Below are 18,335 nucleotides of genomic sequence, written 5' to 3'. Positions count from 1 at the left end.
AGAAACCTTGTCCTCCATAGATTTGAGACTGAAGTGGAATTACACTAACGAAAAGTCCTTTATGCACGTGGGGACGCACTCCGATATTGCTTACCCAAGGCGTCGTACATCCAGATGGATGTAAAGCGGTAGTCCTTCAGAAAGAATAAAAACCAACGGCCATAAAATTTTATTTGAAAAATATCAGTTTTACCTTTTTTATTTTTATTTATTTATTAACATAATAGTGATCTCCATTTAAAATCTATCTCAAAAGTGGATCATACGCACATGGGGATATGAGTCATGAAACCCATAGAAACCTTGTCTTACACTTATTTGGCATGTATTTCGAGTCTGAAGCTATCTTATTTGGCATTTATTTCATTGTGTGACAATGATTGAGCAATTTGTTGTTGGGATTGTCTACAAAGAGACCATTTATCTTAAAAAAATTGTTTTATGCGAGTTGGATCACATTTTTACATAATGCGATCCTAAAGTATAAAACATTTATTTTAAATAAAAATGCAAATAGGTGATCTATCTAAAAACAAATGAAACTAACCGTCCAAATGATTTATTAATAAAATTATTATTTTTATTTTTTTTTAAATTTTTGTATTTATTAATATTAATGATCTCTATGAGATTACATGTCCTTAAAAATTAAGTCTAAATATCTGTTTCAATAAAATAAAATTTTAAAAAGTGACTCATTTCTACGTGGACTCATAAAAACAATGTTACGTTTTGTACATGGAGTTCACAGTTATTATGACATATTAGATACTAAGTTGGATTATCCAGAGTAAGTCATGAAGCATGAGATTTATGGGTGCAATTAATGAAAATATTGGTGCGAATAGGAAACCCAAAATAAAACATTAGTAAATCACGATTAGCCGAAGGCGGGAAACTGCGTTCATTTAAGGCGGGAAACTCCATGGCCCCAAAAAAGTTGCCGCGCTTCTCAGTGAAAACCCCAGTAGAACTGGCGAAACCCTAGGAAAAATGGCTTGCAGTCATTACATATTCAACAAAGGTTTTAAATTTGGAAGGTCCTCATTGTGAAAGCCCTAGAACTATGGCCTGCAATAGTCATATATTCCATCAAGAACCAGCCATTGAAGACCCCATCCTGAAACTTGTGGACATGGCCCGATCCATGATATCAGAAGCATTCAAGGAATCGGATGAGGATCTTGGACCTTCGTGGAGCTGGGTCTTCTCTCTAATTCTCAAGACTTGCAGAGCATACACCACTGGCGTCACATCTGCTATTCTACTATCAGATGTGTTTCAGGTTTGGGACAGTTATTTTATAATAATTATTAGAAATATTTGACATTTGGAAGTATTTGACATTTGATTTCTGCAGTTTATTTCATTATGCTTCAAGTTTGGTGCGTTTTTAAGTGGATTGTGGGGATTGATGCAATTATCAATTCATTGTGTGAAAATGATCGGGAAATTTACCGTGGTCTGTTGTTTGCTTAAAGAATGTCGCAAATGATGGTTTGATGATTTGATCAGTGTGCTTCAGTTCTCTCTGTCTTTTGTATCAAAGTTGATTGTGGTTCTTTGCATTTTAGACAATTTTCATTCATCCATTTCTCTGTTTGCAAGAAAGTTATATTGTGACGATACCCTTTACTGGTTTGATGCATTTTTGTGGTTTCTGATGCATTAGTCAATTACCAAGGACGGAAATGATATTCATAACTCTTCTATTTTTGTGATGGTGTGCTATATAATCAAAATTTTGAACCTGGAGTATCCGATGGAACCTCCAGTTGTAAAATGATTATGGATTTGCGAGTATAATAGATTAACATCACATTTTCACTTCCCACATCTATCGAGAGGCCAGCATGGTAGTATAAACACTTGCCAAGAAGGCACTATCTTTCTCTACTTCTTAATTTGGCACAACTGCCCTACTATGGTGTTGTAAAGTTTTGATCTGTATTTCCTCCATTCTCATTTATGAAAATGGGTAGGGGGCCTTCTCCCCCACTGACTTACCCAAAAAAGATACCACATTTTTACATGCTCTTTTCTGTGATATGCTGAACTACCAGAGCATCTAAATTGGCCGTTACTTATTTATGACTGTGTTGTCTTCCCTTTGTCTCAGTTGTCAATAAGGCATTGTTGTTTGTTCAATAAAAGAATGGATTGTGAGTTGTCGATTTCTATTAATGCAATATTTAATCCTTCAAACCATGAACACACTTATAAGTATCAAAGATCAATATGAGATTCTTATAATGCTGATGCAGTTTATCAGTTGGTACTCTGTTATGTTATGGAATTGATTTTCTTTGGAATATCCCAAGTTCATTGCATTCTGAGAAGTAATTGTTTTGGAAACTGATCGTGTTTCTATATTCAGGCTTGGTGCGAACAGCACAAGGCAGAAAGTTCAAGAAGGAGATTGAAATGCAAGATTGATAACAAAAAGCAAAGGAAGAGATCGAGAAACTCAAATACTGTCACTATTGATTCAATATACGAGAAAAAGTTTTTGTCTATCGAGGGTGTTTTGGAAGTGGCTATTTTGGATGCATTTAGTCTCCCAGGTGACTTCAAGCTCAAACTCATCTGGGTTTTAATTCTAAAACCCTTTATGTTTGGCTTTGTTTTTTGAAAGTTTAATTTCAATTTACCTTGTTAATGATGTTCTGAAAAGGAAGTAATGTTGGTGACTCAAAAATTTTATTTATGACTTGGAATAAGCTCATATACATGTTTTCCTTGGAGAAATTCCCAATGCAAGTCCAGAAACTATAATGTGTTGTTCTCATGTTTTATTAGCTAATTGAAATTTGAATATGCATCTGTGACTGTGTTCTATACTCACTGATGTACATTTTCATTTCTATGCATGTATATATGATTTGGACATACGTTTCTAATTATTCCAACATTTGTCAATACTAATTTACATGGCCAAGAATAATTTTGTTATTCTTGATCATCTATTTTTTGGGGAGGATGAATGATCATGTTGATTCTCAACATATTAATGCTTCATTGTCAAATTTACTTGTTTTTCATATTGTAGGTACCAACATACACATGCTTTCTTTGGGTGACGTGTGGAGCTCGAGCACCATTGACCTTTACCTACATCGCAAGTAAAGCTACCTTAAGCACGTAATTTTTGTTCCAATTCCCGAATATTCTTGTGAAGACTGCAAAATTAATTAAGGCGCTTTTTCATTTAATTTGATTGTTTGCAATCCTTATGTTAGGACTATGCAATTTATGACTCTCACAGTGATGTTAGCTTTCGATATTTAAACTTGTTTTTAGCAAAATGTTTAGAATGTTGTGTCTTTTAATTCCCAGATACTATGACTTGGTTGATCCAGAATATGGTGTCCTTAAGAAAGGCCGAGAACTATTTGTCACAGGATGTTATCTCAGGAGCACAGCTGAAGGATCTGGCCATCCAAGACTTCTACCCACCGAATACCTTGTGATTTTGTTAGATGAGGTAGCATATTTTTCATGCATTTCCTCTTTTTTTGTCTCTTTGATCTTTTTCTGGATTGATCAATGCTAGCTGTTTGTGCTTAGTTTGTGAACTACTAATTTCTTTCATTGAGCAGGTAAATTTCCTAAAAGACTCAGTTTATCTTAGAATCTGAGCTCAAAATGTGTCACGTGCATAGAGATTGTTGACTGGTTCTGTGAATCTCATGATACTATAAAGCTACATAAATTTTTAAACAACACATGAGTATGCTATTCTGAAAAATGTTCCATATAAACTTCAGCATACCATGTCGGACTGTCCATTTCTCTTAAATTGAATATTTGTATTACCATTACGGATCATGTAGGAAGAAGTTGAATAATAACTTCAGTCATGGTATCCATAGTAACCAGATCAGGTGAGAAAATGGTAGTGCTGTTGTAGGTCTTACTTGTCCTGGCAATAACATGGGCTAGTTTATGTCATAATTAGCTTGTTGCTATTTGGATTTATTCTAATTGTTTTGAAATTCAGGACTTTATCTATGGCGTTAAATCCTAATGATGCTGCTATCATTTGAGGAGCATAACTTTTTATTTGTGTCTGATCCAGTACTTCAAGTTGCATCCTGAAGATCTCTCACTTATCTATAAAGGCTGTTTCTACGGTTTTTTCATAATTCAGTTCATTAGGCATCAAATCTTAATTTAAAGTATAAGTGTTAAAATAGCAACAAATTTTAGGACTATGGTTATTGTTTCATATTATTTTTTTGTCAACAGATGGATTTATCGTTTTTCAAGTTTTATAGTTTTCTTTAAAGTTGGGATTCACATGGAAGTCCTCAAATTGTGGGTAACTAGGATTGGGTTGAATTTTAAGTTTATAAATTTCGGAATGGATTCTCGATTTTATTGGAACTTTAGGGTTTATAGATTATAAATAGAGTATTATGTGTCAAAGGTTGAATTTTTATTCTATTTTATTGAAATTGTTGCCCTACCCAATTATTGCTATATAACTGTATCCATTGTATGCTGGCGTCAAATGCCCAGATTTTTCTAATATTCATTCAAATTCTTGGGGGTACTTTGAATGCTGATGTTCATGTTGTGGACTTCTTAGCTTGTTCTAGATATATATTCAGGTTTTCAGTTTTATGGAGGATCTCTCTCTATCGAGCTTCTTTTCTGTTTGTTTATTTTTGGTTGTGTCCAACTGAATGTTTGCTTTAGTTTCTGCTAGATTCTTATGTATTTAAAAGAAGTTCTCCTTTTCTATCTTATAAATTTTGATTTTGGATGGATATATCATTTGCAATTTTGGAGAAAATATTTGGAATATTGGTTTTCATATTATTTGATTCAACAATCTCTATCTCCTTGGTAGGACCAAGATGAAGATATGATGCTTCTTGGAGCTCAGTTCTGTTCAGATTCTTTCAGTTCTATCTCATTTGAAGCATTTAAAAACTGCGCAGATTATTCATTATATGCAAGGTATAGGAAAACTTTCAAGTGGTCATGTCTTGCCTCTGTTGATTAAATATCAGTTTTTGCTTTTGCAATTGTTTCTATTTTTATCACTTTGCATTTTTATTAGCTGTGATTTGGTTTTTATTGTGAAAATTAGAAGGGTTTGTTGGGTGTAATATGGGAAAGAAGTATATGATATAACGATGATAGAGTGAGCTAGCAGATCTATTCCAAGGCTGCATTCAATTTGCATCCCAGAAGTTTGGGTTTTAACTTCTATACATCATGAAAGAATGTGGATGCCTGTGTCTTCACTTTATCGGTTTCTTATCCCAATTTTAAAATATGACCTGGTTTTGGTTTATTTTTCTTTGGTTGTTACAAGACCTTCAACTATCAACCCTGCATCACTTTCTAGGTTTCTTAAAACCTTTATTACCTTGTTCTTTGTTATTGTTCTACAGAATCGAATCAATTGGACCATTAGAGATTTTGGGTGCATATGGTTGTTTAAGGCGGAAACAGATCACTCTTGTTGACAGTGATGGTAACAAGTTAGAATTTCTCTTATGGGGTGATCAGGTTCTCCTTGCAAACCTCTTCAGGTGAGTTTTTGTGTCCTGCAACTTGGTCGTTTGCCATATTTGACTTCAACTTGTGTTTTTCTTTTGTATTTCATCATCATCATCTGAGTCTCTTCCCAACTATTAGGGGTCAACTATACGAATCTTGTTGCGCCATTCTGCTCTATCAAGGGCCACAAATTTAGTTAGACCATAAGTCATTATATATCGTTTCACTACTTCTATTTATATCCTTTTGGGCCTTTCCCTTGCCTTTTAGAACCTTCCACCAAACCAAATTGCCCCTCCTGACTGCATTGTGTTAGGTCTACGCTACACATGACCAGCCCACCTAAGTCTACTTTCCCTTGTTTTATTGCCTATAGGAGCCACCTTTACATTTCCTCCCATGTATTCATTCCGAATTCTATTAATTTTTGTCTTGCCACTCATCCATCTCAACATCATCATCTCAATTGCACTTATCCTAAGGATACATTTTCTTAACTGCCCAACATTCTGTCCCATAAAAGCATGAGTGGTCTTATAAAACTTTCCCTTCAGTTTCATTGATAATATGGCGATCACATAAAACTCCGGATGCATATCTCCACTTTTCCTACACAGCTCTAATTCTATGCCTAATATCTTCCTCAAATCTCTCCATTTTCTTGGATTATCAACTCAGGATATAAAAAATAATACCTTTTAAGTATTTCTTGGCTATCAATTTGAACTACTTCCTCGTTTCTACTCCTATTATTACTAAGCTTGTATTCCATATATCGTGTCTTATTCCTGTTAATTTTAAAACTTTTAGATTTTAGAGCATCTGTCCAAATTTCTAACTTTGCATCGACGCTGCTTCTGTATTTCATGCATTCCTTTTATTTAATTTTATGTTTCAGTGTAGGGAGTACACTTGCATTGCATAGGCCATTTATTGCAAATGCTCTAGATAGTCGCATTGACACAAGCGCAGAAATTTGTCTTGAATATGGTAGTGCTACTCAACTCTATTTAATGCCATTTATCCAGCCCAAGGAACAGGTAAATTTATATTATTGTTATATCTTGTAATAATGATATGCACGTGATGCAGCTACTTGTTCCCATTGGTGCTGCACATGCAACATCTACTTTCTTCTTGCAAGTATAACTATTGTGTTCTTGTCTTTTGTATGAAAGTGGAAATGATTTGCATGGGCACTAGGTACTTGTCGCTTCTTCACAAAGTAGACTTTCTGATTCAAGGCTCATGAATGGAACAAGTCAAAGCCAAACTTTTAAAGTCTCTCAAGTGACATTACCCTGTGATTCTCATGGTTCTCTTGACTTCAGTAATTATCCTTTCCGAGTAAGTTTATGTGTTGTATTTTTTGAAGGAATGTCTTTTGCCGATTTGATGTTTCTTTTTCTTGGTTTTGCTCTAATTTAGAATTGACTCCAGTCTTATGGTTAGCAAAGAAGTGGTTATTAAATTCTAAGTATGTTAAATCCTTAAAACTGAACCTTTGCCCTCATATTACTTTAAGATTTCATGATTATGGTATGGATTAGAAAGTGTTTATAGTCCTGAAGTACTGAGGCAAATTATTTGTGCATAAAGCAAAGGGAAAATTACAAAAAACCCCCAATAATAGATTTCCTATGCAACTTATCCCCAACCAAACTTTTTTTCTCACTTTTTACCCCAAATTATACTTTTCTAACAAATTCCCCCCAAGTAAGAAAAGGTACACTTTTTGGATGAAAATACCCTTTTTTCTTATATAAAAAATTAATTTTGGCCTGACATTCGCATAGGCTTATGCATAGTACCAAACGCTACATGGGAACAGCCATGTACCAATTAGTGGACCCTGTTAAACTAAAAAAGGTGCTGGACCACCTTCATTATCTGCCGGACCGCATATAGATATGCCGGACCGCATTTTGTCCAGGCAAAAAGTGCTGGACTGCATTGTACATTTGCTAGACCGCATGTTTATCCAGAAAGAATAGTGCCGGACCACCATGTATATCCGTCAGACCGCACTTTTGTTCATAGGTGAGAAAGGTGTGGGTAAAATCAAGGAAGGGTAGTTTACTCTTTCTTTTATTTTTATTTTTGGTTAGGGAAATTTGCTAGGAAAGTTTATTTTGCGGGAAAACGTAAGCAAAATTGGGGGTTAGTTGCATAGGAAGTCTATTTTTGGGGGTTATTTGTAATTTTCCCTAAAGTAAATAATAAATGTAGATTTGACACTTTCTTGACTAGAGAGACGTGACCTCCATCTGCTTGTGACCTCCATCTGCTTTTTATAATTTGTTTTGTTTTGCTGAGGAGCCTTATATGGATGATATTGATTCTTATAGAGCAGCTATATTGTTAATTGTGGATGCGACTGTTCTGTCGCATTTTTTGTTTTATTTCTTCTGGAACAATTACTATCAGTTCTGCCATAAGCTCTCTTCAGAAGGATACTAGCAATAACTTCTTTGCATTTTGATTCATAGTCTTTTTCTTTTATTTCTTTGCCAGACACTGCCCATGAAGACCAGATTTCTTACTTTATTTTTCTGCTTTTAACATGCATTGTGTGGCAGCATGGCTAGAACTTGCTAACATCTCACTGGCAGCAGAAAATGAATGTTGCAATCAGGCATATCAATTAATTTGGTACTATTCTCAAAATAGAGATGGACATGGTTCTTGAACTTGCTGGTTGTAGCACTTGAATCAATCAATTATTGCTGTTCCCAATGACCACCATCACCAGTGTTCGAAGACTAAGCCGAGTCAACCTGGACTCGATTGAGTTACTCGGTCTTGGCAGGGTGCTGAGCCAAGTTTAGCTGTGCATACTTGCTGGGGGGTAACCTGTTTTGCTCAGCTGCTTTTACAGCTTTATGCTGTATCTTTTGGCCATTTTGGTCAGTAATTGATCAATACAATTATTTGTTGGGTTATATTAAGCCCTATTGTTGATCAAAATCGAACATTTGATTAATGCATGGAGAATTTGTCTTTTTTTTCTTCTTCTACTTCTTTTCTTTTTCTTTGGTGAAATACACCACTTTTTTTTTGTTTTTGTTAAACCCTACTCCAATCCGTCACTGCTTAGATTTTTCTCTTATTTTTGATCTACTTTCGTCAAGGTTCTTGTTGAACGTGATTCAACCCTCTACTAATTTGTTGGATCAAAGCCTAGAATTTGAGAGATTTGGCCCAAAAATTCTCGGTTTTGGGGAAAGAAATGCAGTTTTGATTTCTGCCTCATTTTTTATCCAAATCCATTGAAATTTGGTTCTAGTTGAATATGATTTAATTCTCTTCAAGTTCCCAATACTAATTTGTTGGATCAAAGCCTGGAAAATTTAAGAGTTTGGGTCAAACATTCTCTATTTTGGGGTACTGGGTAGAATGCAGTTTCTTTGTTAAATCCTATGATAGTCTGCCAATGCTTAGATTTTCCCATCATTTCATCCTGATTCATCTTTGTGTTCTTCATTAAGGTTTTTTTTCCTCATTTAATTGCATTTACATTTTTTGGATTTTTTCTTATTTTCTGGGCCCTTTGTGGACTGGAGCAGAACTTGGGCAAGTCCACTCGGACTTGCCTGAGTTACCGGCTTGGGCAAGGCTGAGTCCTAAGCCTGAGCCGTGTTTTGAAAACTTGACAGTTACTGATTTGTTTTGTGCCGTTAGATTGAAATGGAATCTTCTTCTACCAAGTCACCTTGTCTTATATATATTCTATCCTGTTTAGCTCTTCTTAGTGATGAGGTGAAAATTTGACCGGAATTGCAGAAAGAAATCCCTGCTATCGAAGACCAATCCCACTGAGAAGAGTTGAAATGGTTACAATGAACATGCTTGGCTGTTCTCATGACTTTCATATCTGTCTCTTCACATTTGATAGTCCCTTTAGTTTAACATGGACACATGGACCCACCCATGTTCAGCAACACACATTACAGATAATACATAATCCTGATCCTGATCCACATCATAATGTCCATACATTTATACATGCATCTGTATATATATAAAGTCTGAGCCACTTTCCAAGTATAATACAGTACTCTTGGCTCAAATCTTTTTATTTTTAAATCGTTGTTTGTTTTTAGACTGCATTCCATGTGCATCTATGATTGAGTCAAATTTGTTTCAGTAACTGATTATATTGTAACCACTAATTAATTTTGTTTCAGCAACTGATTTTAATGTAACCGCCACCAATTTCTTCTAGTTTATCAATTATTTTGGTGTCTTAGGGTTATGACTATACTTTTTTATAGGCATGCTCTATATCCATGATTTATTATTATATGGAGCATGCACCGTTTTGTACCTTTTGGAATTTTTTGACTTGCATACTCTTGCTGTTAATAAATCGTACCATATTCAAAATGTGCAGTTATGTGTGGCTGATCTTAAAGAAAGGATGACAAATATCAGCCTGTATGGTTATGTTACAAACATCCGCCAGGAGCTCAACGGTGAAGACATCATATTTTCCATGAACATTAATGATCATACAGGCACTATTGCTGCAAAATTACATCTTATTGGTTCTCAGTATGTTTAAGTGATATTCCTGCTCATGTCTTTATTATATATTTATCAATTAATCGTCAATTGAACCAATGTATTCTTTTGTTGTTTTCATATGAGTCTTACTGTGTTATATTAATCCAGTGAGAAAATACATGCATTTGGGGTAGGTCTGCTAATCAGGTCAGACCAGTCCGCTGGACTCGTGGCCTGGCTTGGACAGCCCTAAAAGTAAGAGGCACATGGCGTGAGCCAGGGCCTTGCTTAAATTATTTGGGCGAGGGCCCGAGCCTGAGCTTAGCGATATAAGTTTAGGCAGGGCCCAGGCCAAGATTGGACTGGCCCGAACGTGGCCTATTGGCAGCCCAAAAGTGTAGGACTTACATCTGGGATAGGCTGGCCTGGTATGTAGGCCATTGGCCTTGGCACTGTGCAGGCAGGGCTTGGCTAGCCCTACAAGGCTCATAGTCTAGGCATGTCCTTGCTTATTATTAGGCCCTGTGCTGAGCCAGGGCGTAGCCAGGCGTTCGGCCCAGGCCCAGGCCGACCATTGCCTGCCTTGGTTGACCCATTGGCAGCCCTAATTAGAGGGATTCTCTCTTTCTCTTTGAGAGTGTCTCTTAACAGGAATTCTCTAGATTCCTTTTCTCCTTTTCCTTGCTCTATGGGCAGCAATGAAGAGTGTCTATTTTTTGTTTTGGTCTCTTTTTTTGTATCTTTCTTCATAAGAATAAAATATTTTTATATTAAATTCATATAGAAATGCTAGTATTTGACATGAATTGGAATAGTTCTTTGATAGCCTTTCTACGCTTCGTGAACATTGTGATTTTTGTGACTGATATTTACCGTATTTCCAGGTCGTTTGGCCAGTTGTCCAATGGCCACATGGTATTTATCTCTGGACTGTCATGTTCTCGGACTGCCCAAGAATTGTGAGTCATACAAATTCATTATGTATTATATTCTATTTTTCTATTCTTGTGTTCCATGAGCAGGATATGGTGTTTGTCTCTGGGTGGATCGCTTGATGCCAAATGGGAAAGCTTTCCTCTCTCTTTACAATGGGCTGTTATTTTGTTTTTTTTCATGCATTGATCATTAACTATCATTTGGAGATGGTTAAATTGTGTTTTATGAAGATGCTCCAGCCAAATATGGCTACTAATTATATAATTTTTCTTTTATCTGAGACTGTTTGAAGGGATTGTACATTATTTATCTCATTTCTTGGTGTCATGGGATCCTTTTTGTCTCACAGGCTTGAAGTGTCATGGTTTGAGAAGGATTGTAGGGCTTCTTTGGTTAATCTGAGTTGCTTGCCAGCATTATTGAATTCCCCTTGTCTCCATAAATTATCCATTCTTTCTGATCTTGCAGACCGGCCTGATATGATGCATGTATGCTCCTTTAAGCACAACTTTCATCTGTTCCATCATTCAAAACTATAATATTTTTGCTGTCTCGTTTGTTTGTATCATATCATTTGAATAATATATTTGGTGATGCATGCTTTTATCTTATGGTAAGTCATTGGACAAAATTATATTGAACGGTAGCTTGAGAATTAATTCAACCACTTATACATATGAGGTTTTGCTCCACTGTCTTATTCACACTCATTATGTTGGTCACAGAATGCCAATACAATTTGATAGAGTAATTAAAAACCTTTTTCGTATTCTCTGTGAACTCGTTCTACCTGGCCTTACTGGTGAATGGAATGTGTGAACATGTACTTTTATTCTCTTTTGTTGCAGTACTTGTAGAAAAAGTTAGCTTCTAAGAGGATCTCTTTCGTCATCTGGGAAAGCTGTGCTTTCGTACTAGGTGTTAAAGCATATGAATCAAACCATCTCATTCTGTTCTCTAAAAGTTGATATGACATCAATTCTCATGGTGACCAACCTCAGGTAAAGGACTTTCGCAAAAGACAAACCTGGAGTGAGTGGCTATGTCATTGGAGAAGAACCCATTGAAGAAAAACCCTAAAATGATCTAGCTCTTGTCTCCTCAATCCAGTAGGAATCTGCATCTCTGTATTATCCTAGTTTTACCTCTCTCTGCCAAAATTGTGCAACCCTCTACTTCTTTCTCCGTATTTTCTCAAATCCCATATTTCCTTGTAAAATGGTGAAGCATTTATCTTCCTCAGCCAAGTTGGAATGCTTCTTGCCTTCTTGGAGCTAACATCATCATCATCATCACCATTATCATCTGAGCTTATCCCTTCTACTTGGGGTCTTATCCCTTCTACTTGGGGTTGGTTACATGAATCTTGTTTTGCCATTCCGCTCTATCAAGGGGCCATACCCTGAGTTAGATCATAAGTCACCATATAAGGGCCATCACTTGTTCCCTTTATTTAGCCTTTGGTCAGCCTCATATTCATCATCTTTAGACCTTCATGTATGTTCGCTTCCACCATGGATTATGGAGTGTAATGTGCGAGGTGCTGGCAGTGTATGTTTCACTGGTTTGGGAGACACTGTCCCATGCTCAGTGTAATGCAAAACACTCAAATAAGTCATGCATTACATCCAAAAAGGGGTTGGGACCCCTTTTTCTCCTGAACTGTACAAGGAGCTTGTAGCGCAATGGAGCATTGCGTGCAAGGCATTATGCACATAAAATGAAGCCTGATCTGTCATCTTCTGAAGTTTTAGTTGCTCCCCTTTTTCTACTGTTCGGATGTAAACGTGTTCCTACATATGTAAAATGTTTGAACATATTTTTAATAACTTTTTGCAGTATATGGATTATACCTTTTACTTCTTCTCTATATGAAAGCAAACCACTAGTTTGGCTTCTCGCACAGAAGTTGTTTCTGTATGATTTGGGACTCATCATTGCGCTATGATTGTTTTCTGAGTTTTTTGACCTCTGCATGTGCCAAATTCTTTCCTTCTGGCTATATTGCTCGTCGCTTATTGCATGTCTGATAAAGTGCACACATTGCAACACATTCCTTATTCTAAGCATTAATATTCTCAATAAAATTATTGCTTTTTTCTGGATAATTATTTTTTCATTTTTAACTTACCTTTGAATCATAAGGCAGGTATGCAAGGTTCAATTCAATCAAATAGATCTCCATGCGAAGGCAAAGTTTTCACATTCTTTATGTGGACATTTTGTGAATGAAGAATTGGACGGAAGTCCAATATGCAGCTTTTGCCTTTGTAGTTGTAGCAGCAAGTCACTTGTCTTCCATCTTAAGGTGACCCTTAAGGATAAAAGTGCCAAGGTTTTTGCACAATGTTCCAGTCAAACTGCAACAGACCTGCTACAAATTTCTCCATCGGAATTTTATGAATTGCCAGATGTAAGTTTTGTTTTTATAGGAAACTGATATCCTGTAGTTATATCTATTCTATTAGTAGTCCTGATAAGTGCCCCAAACATGTGAGAAAAATTGCTATGTTGGAGTTCTGTGCAAATCTATCCAATTTTATATTTGTTGAAATGTTGACAACTTTGCCGTTGTAAACAATTATATTAAATGTTTTCTTCTTACTTGTAGTTTTCTCTACTCATTTGTCATATAGCATTTCCAATAAGATGCAAGATATTTCATATTAAGCAGAGATGCCTCTGTATCTTTTCCTTTTTCTTTTTTTTTTTTTTTTTTTTCAGGGAGACGCATTTGTGAAATTATGGCCATATTGCCATCATTTACCACATATTAGCTAGAATCTGATTAAAAAATTGTCTGGTCCTTACTAGCTTTTCTGTCGCCATTTCAAGCATTTTTGTTTTTGCCACTAGCACAATCAAATGAAGTTCTTAGTGTTTAAATTCTGTCTGCCAGTTGTTCCTTTCACATCGTTAGTATTTTACGTAGGCCATTAGAAACTCTTTAAATTGAGTAAAACAATTAGGAACTAGGAAGACAAGGTAAATCAACTGTCTTGCCATAATTGAGACATCAAACTTGACGTCAGTGTCTGTTCCTGTAGTCAGTGCCCTGGTGAATCCCACCTCTTGAAGAAGCCCTTCTAGATCTCACCTATTTGAGGACTACTGCAGGGCTTGGGCTTCTATTCTCTCCTGCAGTTTTTTTCAGTCTCTTGCTTGTTAGCTTGTTATATATTTAACTATTCATTGGGCAATATTACCAAAACAGGAAAAAGAAGAAAAGGAAAAACACTAGCGTGTTGGACATTTCTTGATTGGATGCATGTTGATGGTGATGGATAGATTTGCTTTTCTGTGAAGAAGCACTCACAACTGTGTAATGACAAAATGATCCAGTATAACCACTTCCCTGCTCTGGTTGCCATTGTGAAAGTCATTTGTATTTCCTAGGAACTGTATAGTCACATTCCTTGGTCTATGAAGTGTTACACCTTTGATGTATCTTGAAGAGGATAAGCTCTGACTTGTCAGGACATAGAGCCATAAAGTTTATTTACTAGGCGTGTTCTGCTAGAAGACATATAAAAATATCATATGTTGATGAGTGATCATCAATGGGTGGAAGAGTTGCTCCATGAAGTATAGATGCCTGAATATTTCTTAAATCAGTTAAGAGCACTATTAACCATGAATAAGAAGAAAACAGTTCTAATTCTAGTAACAGAATGGCTTCAATAGTATAGATTGTGAAAAGAAGTATATGATTCTTGGATATAGGGATCCTTTTAGTAAGTGATTGTGCTGGTTTGGATTTTGGTGATATCATCATCCGTGATTCCATGTGTCTCTCACAGCATTATAGTGAACTGATGCCTAGGTAAATGAGTAATTAACAATGCTAACCAACCATGGGAGAATCCGCTATTTTTAGATCTTTTCACTGAACAGTTATCAGGTTATTATGCAATTAACACCTTGTAGGTGCTTGGATGGATCCATCAATGTAACACCGAAGCTCTTTGCCTAAAAGATAATTTAATTTAGCAACATGAATAAAGAGTACGAGATAAAAGATTTTCCAAGTGGTTAAATAACCATTTCTGTATCTCCTTAAGCAAAAGTTACAAAGCTAAAACCCAGAAAGCTTGCCAGGTATAAAATAATCATTCTTAGAACACTTTTTAAACAAAACTAAAACACATAATATTGACTATTATCATGCCAAATTTGTTAAAAAAGCCACTCCTCAAGTTCAAGATATATGGACCCTCTAAAATTAAGTAATATGATCATGTGCCTGTAAAGAAAGTTTCAGTATACTTGATTCAAATCATGGTTATAAAGGGTTTCCGTGATCCATGGCTAGATCAAGGGTTTTCATTATATATATTTAGCAGGACTTGCATTGTGAAATGAGATTGTGGATAAATAAAAATATGGTTTAGCATATAGTTTGATATGCTATCGTAGATTGAAGCTATTTTGTCCTATGTCACTCAAGTTTATGTTGCCTTGCAAAGAAAGAGATTCCTTGGCCTAAAACAAATGAGATATTTGGGAGATAGCTAGTAGTACATTTTCCTTTAAAGGAAGCTTGGCCATCTGTAAGAACCTAAAGCCGAGGACCTCGTGAGAATATACTAGTAATGGCTTGGAATTAGTTTCCATGGCTTACTTTTACATAAACATATTCCATTGTAGTGTCTTCCACATAGGATCTCCATTTACTTGGAATATATTGAGCCAGTTCAATGCATCTTATGTGGGTGGAATGTATTATGTATATAATCTTTTGTCACAGAGGTAAATAGATAGGCTGATTGATCCATTGAAGTATAACTTATATAACACCATAAGGGTGTGCTCTCCCCAACCACCATTTGGTATTTTTATGGAATGGATGAAATAACTGATACTGTGGAAAACATTCAAATGAGAAGATTTAATTAAAAAAATCTTATCTATTTGAAAATAAAGAGTCGGTTTGTCCTTATCCCACAATTTTGTTAGAACTTGCTATTTTAAAATTGAATATCAATGGTTCATTTCTTGGTAACTCAGGCAATCCGGTTCTGGTGCGTTATTAGGAATTTACTTTGTAACTTTGCAAAAAATTGGTGTTCCATGTGGGTTTTCATCACAAGATTTAGCTGAAGCTGATGATTTGTTGAAAGTCCAAATGGATGTGCTCACTTTGAATCTCTTTTCGCAAATTATCATCTGTGGAAAATCTAGTAGATTTATCAACAAAAGTATGGTTTCTGTTGATTTATTGGTGTATAGAGGATAAGGATGGGATAATGCTTAATTTCTCCTTGTGCATTCTTATGTGTTTTTTCTTTCGTAGGGCTCATGTGCAAGTCTTGTGTATTAATCTATGGTAGGGTTTTGCATTAACCCCATCTGTATTGTCTAGAGAAGGAATCAACTAAAGTTTTCCAAATTGCAAGATGAATTTTAATGAATCTTTATACTAAGATGGGCACCTTCACTGGACTTGTATCTTAGATGCAAATAGCTCATTTAACTGTTTCTATTTCACATTTTTTTAACCATTTCTCAGTAATTATAGTGTACTATATTTATGACACTCCTGGCATATCCTCTCCTTTCAAACATTCCTCTAAACGTACTTGGCTTTGATATCTTTTACACTCTGATTTTCCTCAATCTCAGACATAAACTGACATCCAAACACTGCATGGACACGGAAAATTTTTGGCTTGATTCTGAATTGTTAGTAGTTCAGAAGTTTGTTTATACTGGTTTCTTCTAATGAACTAAAAAATTGTTTTACTGAAATACCAGAATAACTTCTAGTAAAATTTGCTTATACTAGTTTCTTCTAGTGATCTTGTTTCATGTGTCACTGGTTTTTCTGCTTTAACTGAACGTTGTCCGGGTTGTTTCCCGGGTTAGTACTTGTTGGAAAACTAACTATGCTTCAACAACTTTTTTTGGGTGAGTATGCTTCAACGTCTTGCAACTGCAATCGTGTTATTTATAGTTATATGCACAATGACGTTATCTTCATCAAAAGCTAGTATGATCCATATGGTCCTGATAAAAACATGTTGATAATGGTTATAACCATTCAATCAGGGAGTTGGATTTAACAATCATTTTCTTGTAAAATATACTGATTCCGGACTTTATGTGAGCATGTATATTAGTTTCCCTTTAATGCTCATAATTTATCTTGTACAAACTATTTGTGTTACTTATCAGGACGAACAAGCTATGTGTCTATTTGGGCTTCAAACAGAAACATTCATCGTGATACTTGTAAATAGTTGGGGACGTAGTAGCGATACTGTGCATGACAGGAACCAGGAAGGTCATGTCACATGGGAGATAGCAAGTGCTCTGAAATGCGAGTCAGATATTACATGATATTAATTCGAGTGCAGATGCTCATTTGGATCTCTCTCTCCCCCTCTGCATGTGCGTGTGCGCACAAGGGGTTTGTGCATGTTGGTGTGCTTGCGCACATGCTGCTTTATTGAAGCACTGCACCGGCAAAATAAGAGATGTAAATGTGTAAATGACTTGGTAAATGATATGAGTTAGATAGGAATAATTCAATTGCCGGTAAATATTTTGATCACTCAGCAACATTGGCACATTTGAATTCACGTTATAATGTTCTGATCCATACTTGGCATAGTAATTATTTCATGGGTGTGGTTTGTATAAGGCTGACACCCTAAATAGTGTTAAAAGATAAATTCAGTTATAAACATCTGTGATGGTCTGAAAATTCATTTTCATCTCATAAGTAGAAATTTTAAAGATTCAAAATTAGTGTAGATCGAGTAGATCTATAAACTCTTGAAACTAATGAAAATTGATGGACTAGATAAATGCATTACAAAATGCACTATTTTCTATATTTGAAATCCATTTTTTCTTTCTATACATGTCAAGGTGGAGATAATTGATTTGAGGATTTTTCAATACATAATCTCTGCTAGTGAACTTTTCGAGGTGCACCTTGATTTGATTGTTTAGGGTTTCAACCTTACAAATTTTTTCCTTATTTCATTGTATTGCATACGACTTGTTCTACCATAAATTGAATTATTTATGAGAGTAGGAAATTTGAAAAAGGTGCAGTTGGCATACGGATGCCTATGTAGGTGTAGAGGTAAGGAACCCTTCAAATTTTATCATGGTATATAATTTTGATGTAAAATGTTAATAGGATTATCTCAAAATCTATTTTTATATTTAATTATAAAATTTTATATTTAATTATAAAATTTTAAATTTAAAAAATGGTTAAAATCAAGTAAATCTATAAACATATGAAAATCTTGAAAATGGATGGTGTAGATAATATGTTGTAAAATACAGTATTTTTGAGACTTCAAATCTTTTTATTTTTCATAGTTATACATCTTGATGTCGAGATGATCAATCAAGGGTTTTGC

General features: G+C 35.4%; 1 protein-coding gene across 19 annotated transcripts; it reads left to right on the top strand.

The window, feature by feature from the left end:
* The first annotated feature begins 747 nt into the window (after window positions 1-747).
* Window positions 748-17,642, top strand: LOC18430249 (Nucleic acid-binding proteins superfamily). Of its 19 annotated transcripts, none has more exons than XR_016050234.1 (13): window positions 748-1,285; window positions 2,378-2,564; window positions 3,050-3,122; window positions 3,337-3,484; window positions 4,856-4,965; window positions 5,406-5,546; window positions 6,413-6,554; window positions 6,718-6,861; window positions 9,908-9,989; window positions 10,905-10,979; window positions 11,306-11,444; window positions 13,106-13,369; window positions 17,131-17,642. XR_016050234.1 is itself a non-coding variant. In XM_020664915.2 (13 exons), the coding sequence occupies exons 1-13, from the start codon at window positions 1,067-1,069 to the stop codon at window positions 17,293-17,295; spliced, it is 1,968 nt and encodes a 655-aa protein (XP_020520574.1). In that variant the 5' UTR covers window positions 748-1,066; the 3' UTR covers window positions 17,296-17,642. The 19 variants fall into 19 exon arrangements, 5 of the variants coding, with proteins under 5 accessions (XP_020520574.1, XP_088715695.1, XP_088715694.1 ...); XR_016050231.1 differs by having other exon boundaries at window positions 9,908-10,031; XR_016050232.1 differs by having other exon boundaries at window positions 9,908-10,031; window positions 13,102-13,369.
* Window positions 17,643-18,335: the final 693 nt, after the last annotated feature.

This window comes from Amborella trichopoda, chromosome 2 (assembly GCF_054954075.1).
Source record: "Amborella trichopoda isolate Santa Cruz 75 chromosome 2, AtrichopodaSantaCruz75HAP2 v2.0, whole genome shotgun sequence".
In the NCBI taxonomy this organism is placed as follows: Eukaryota; Viridiplantae; Streptophyta; class Magnoliopsida; order Amborellales; family Amborellaceae; genus Amborella; species Amborella trichopoda.
Note: the sequence above shows the minus strand (reverse complement) of the source record. Positions and strands in the feature narration are given on the sequence as shown.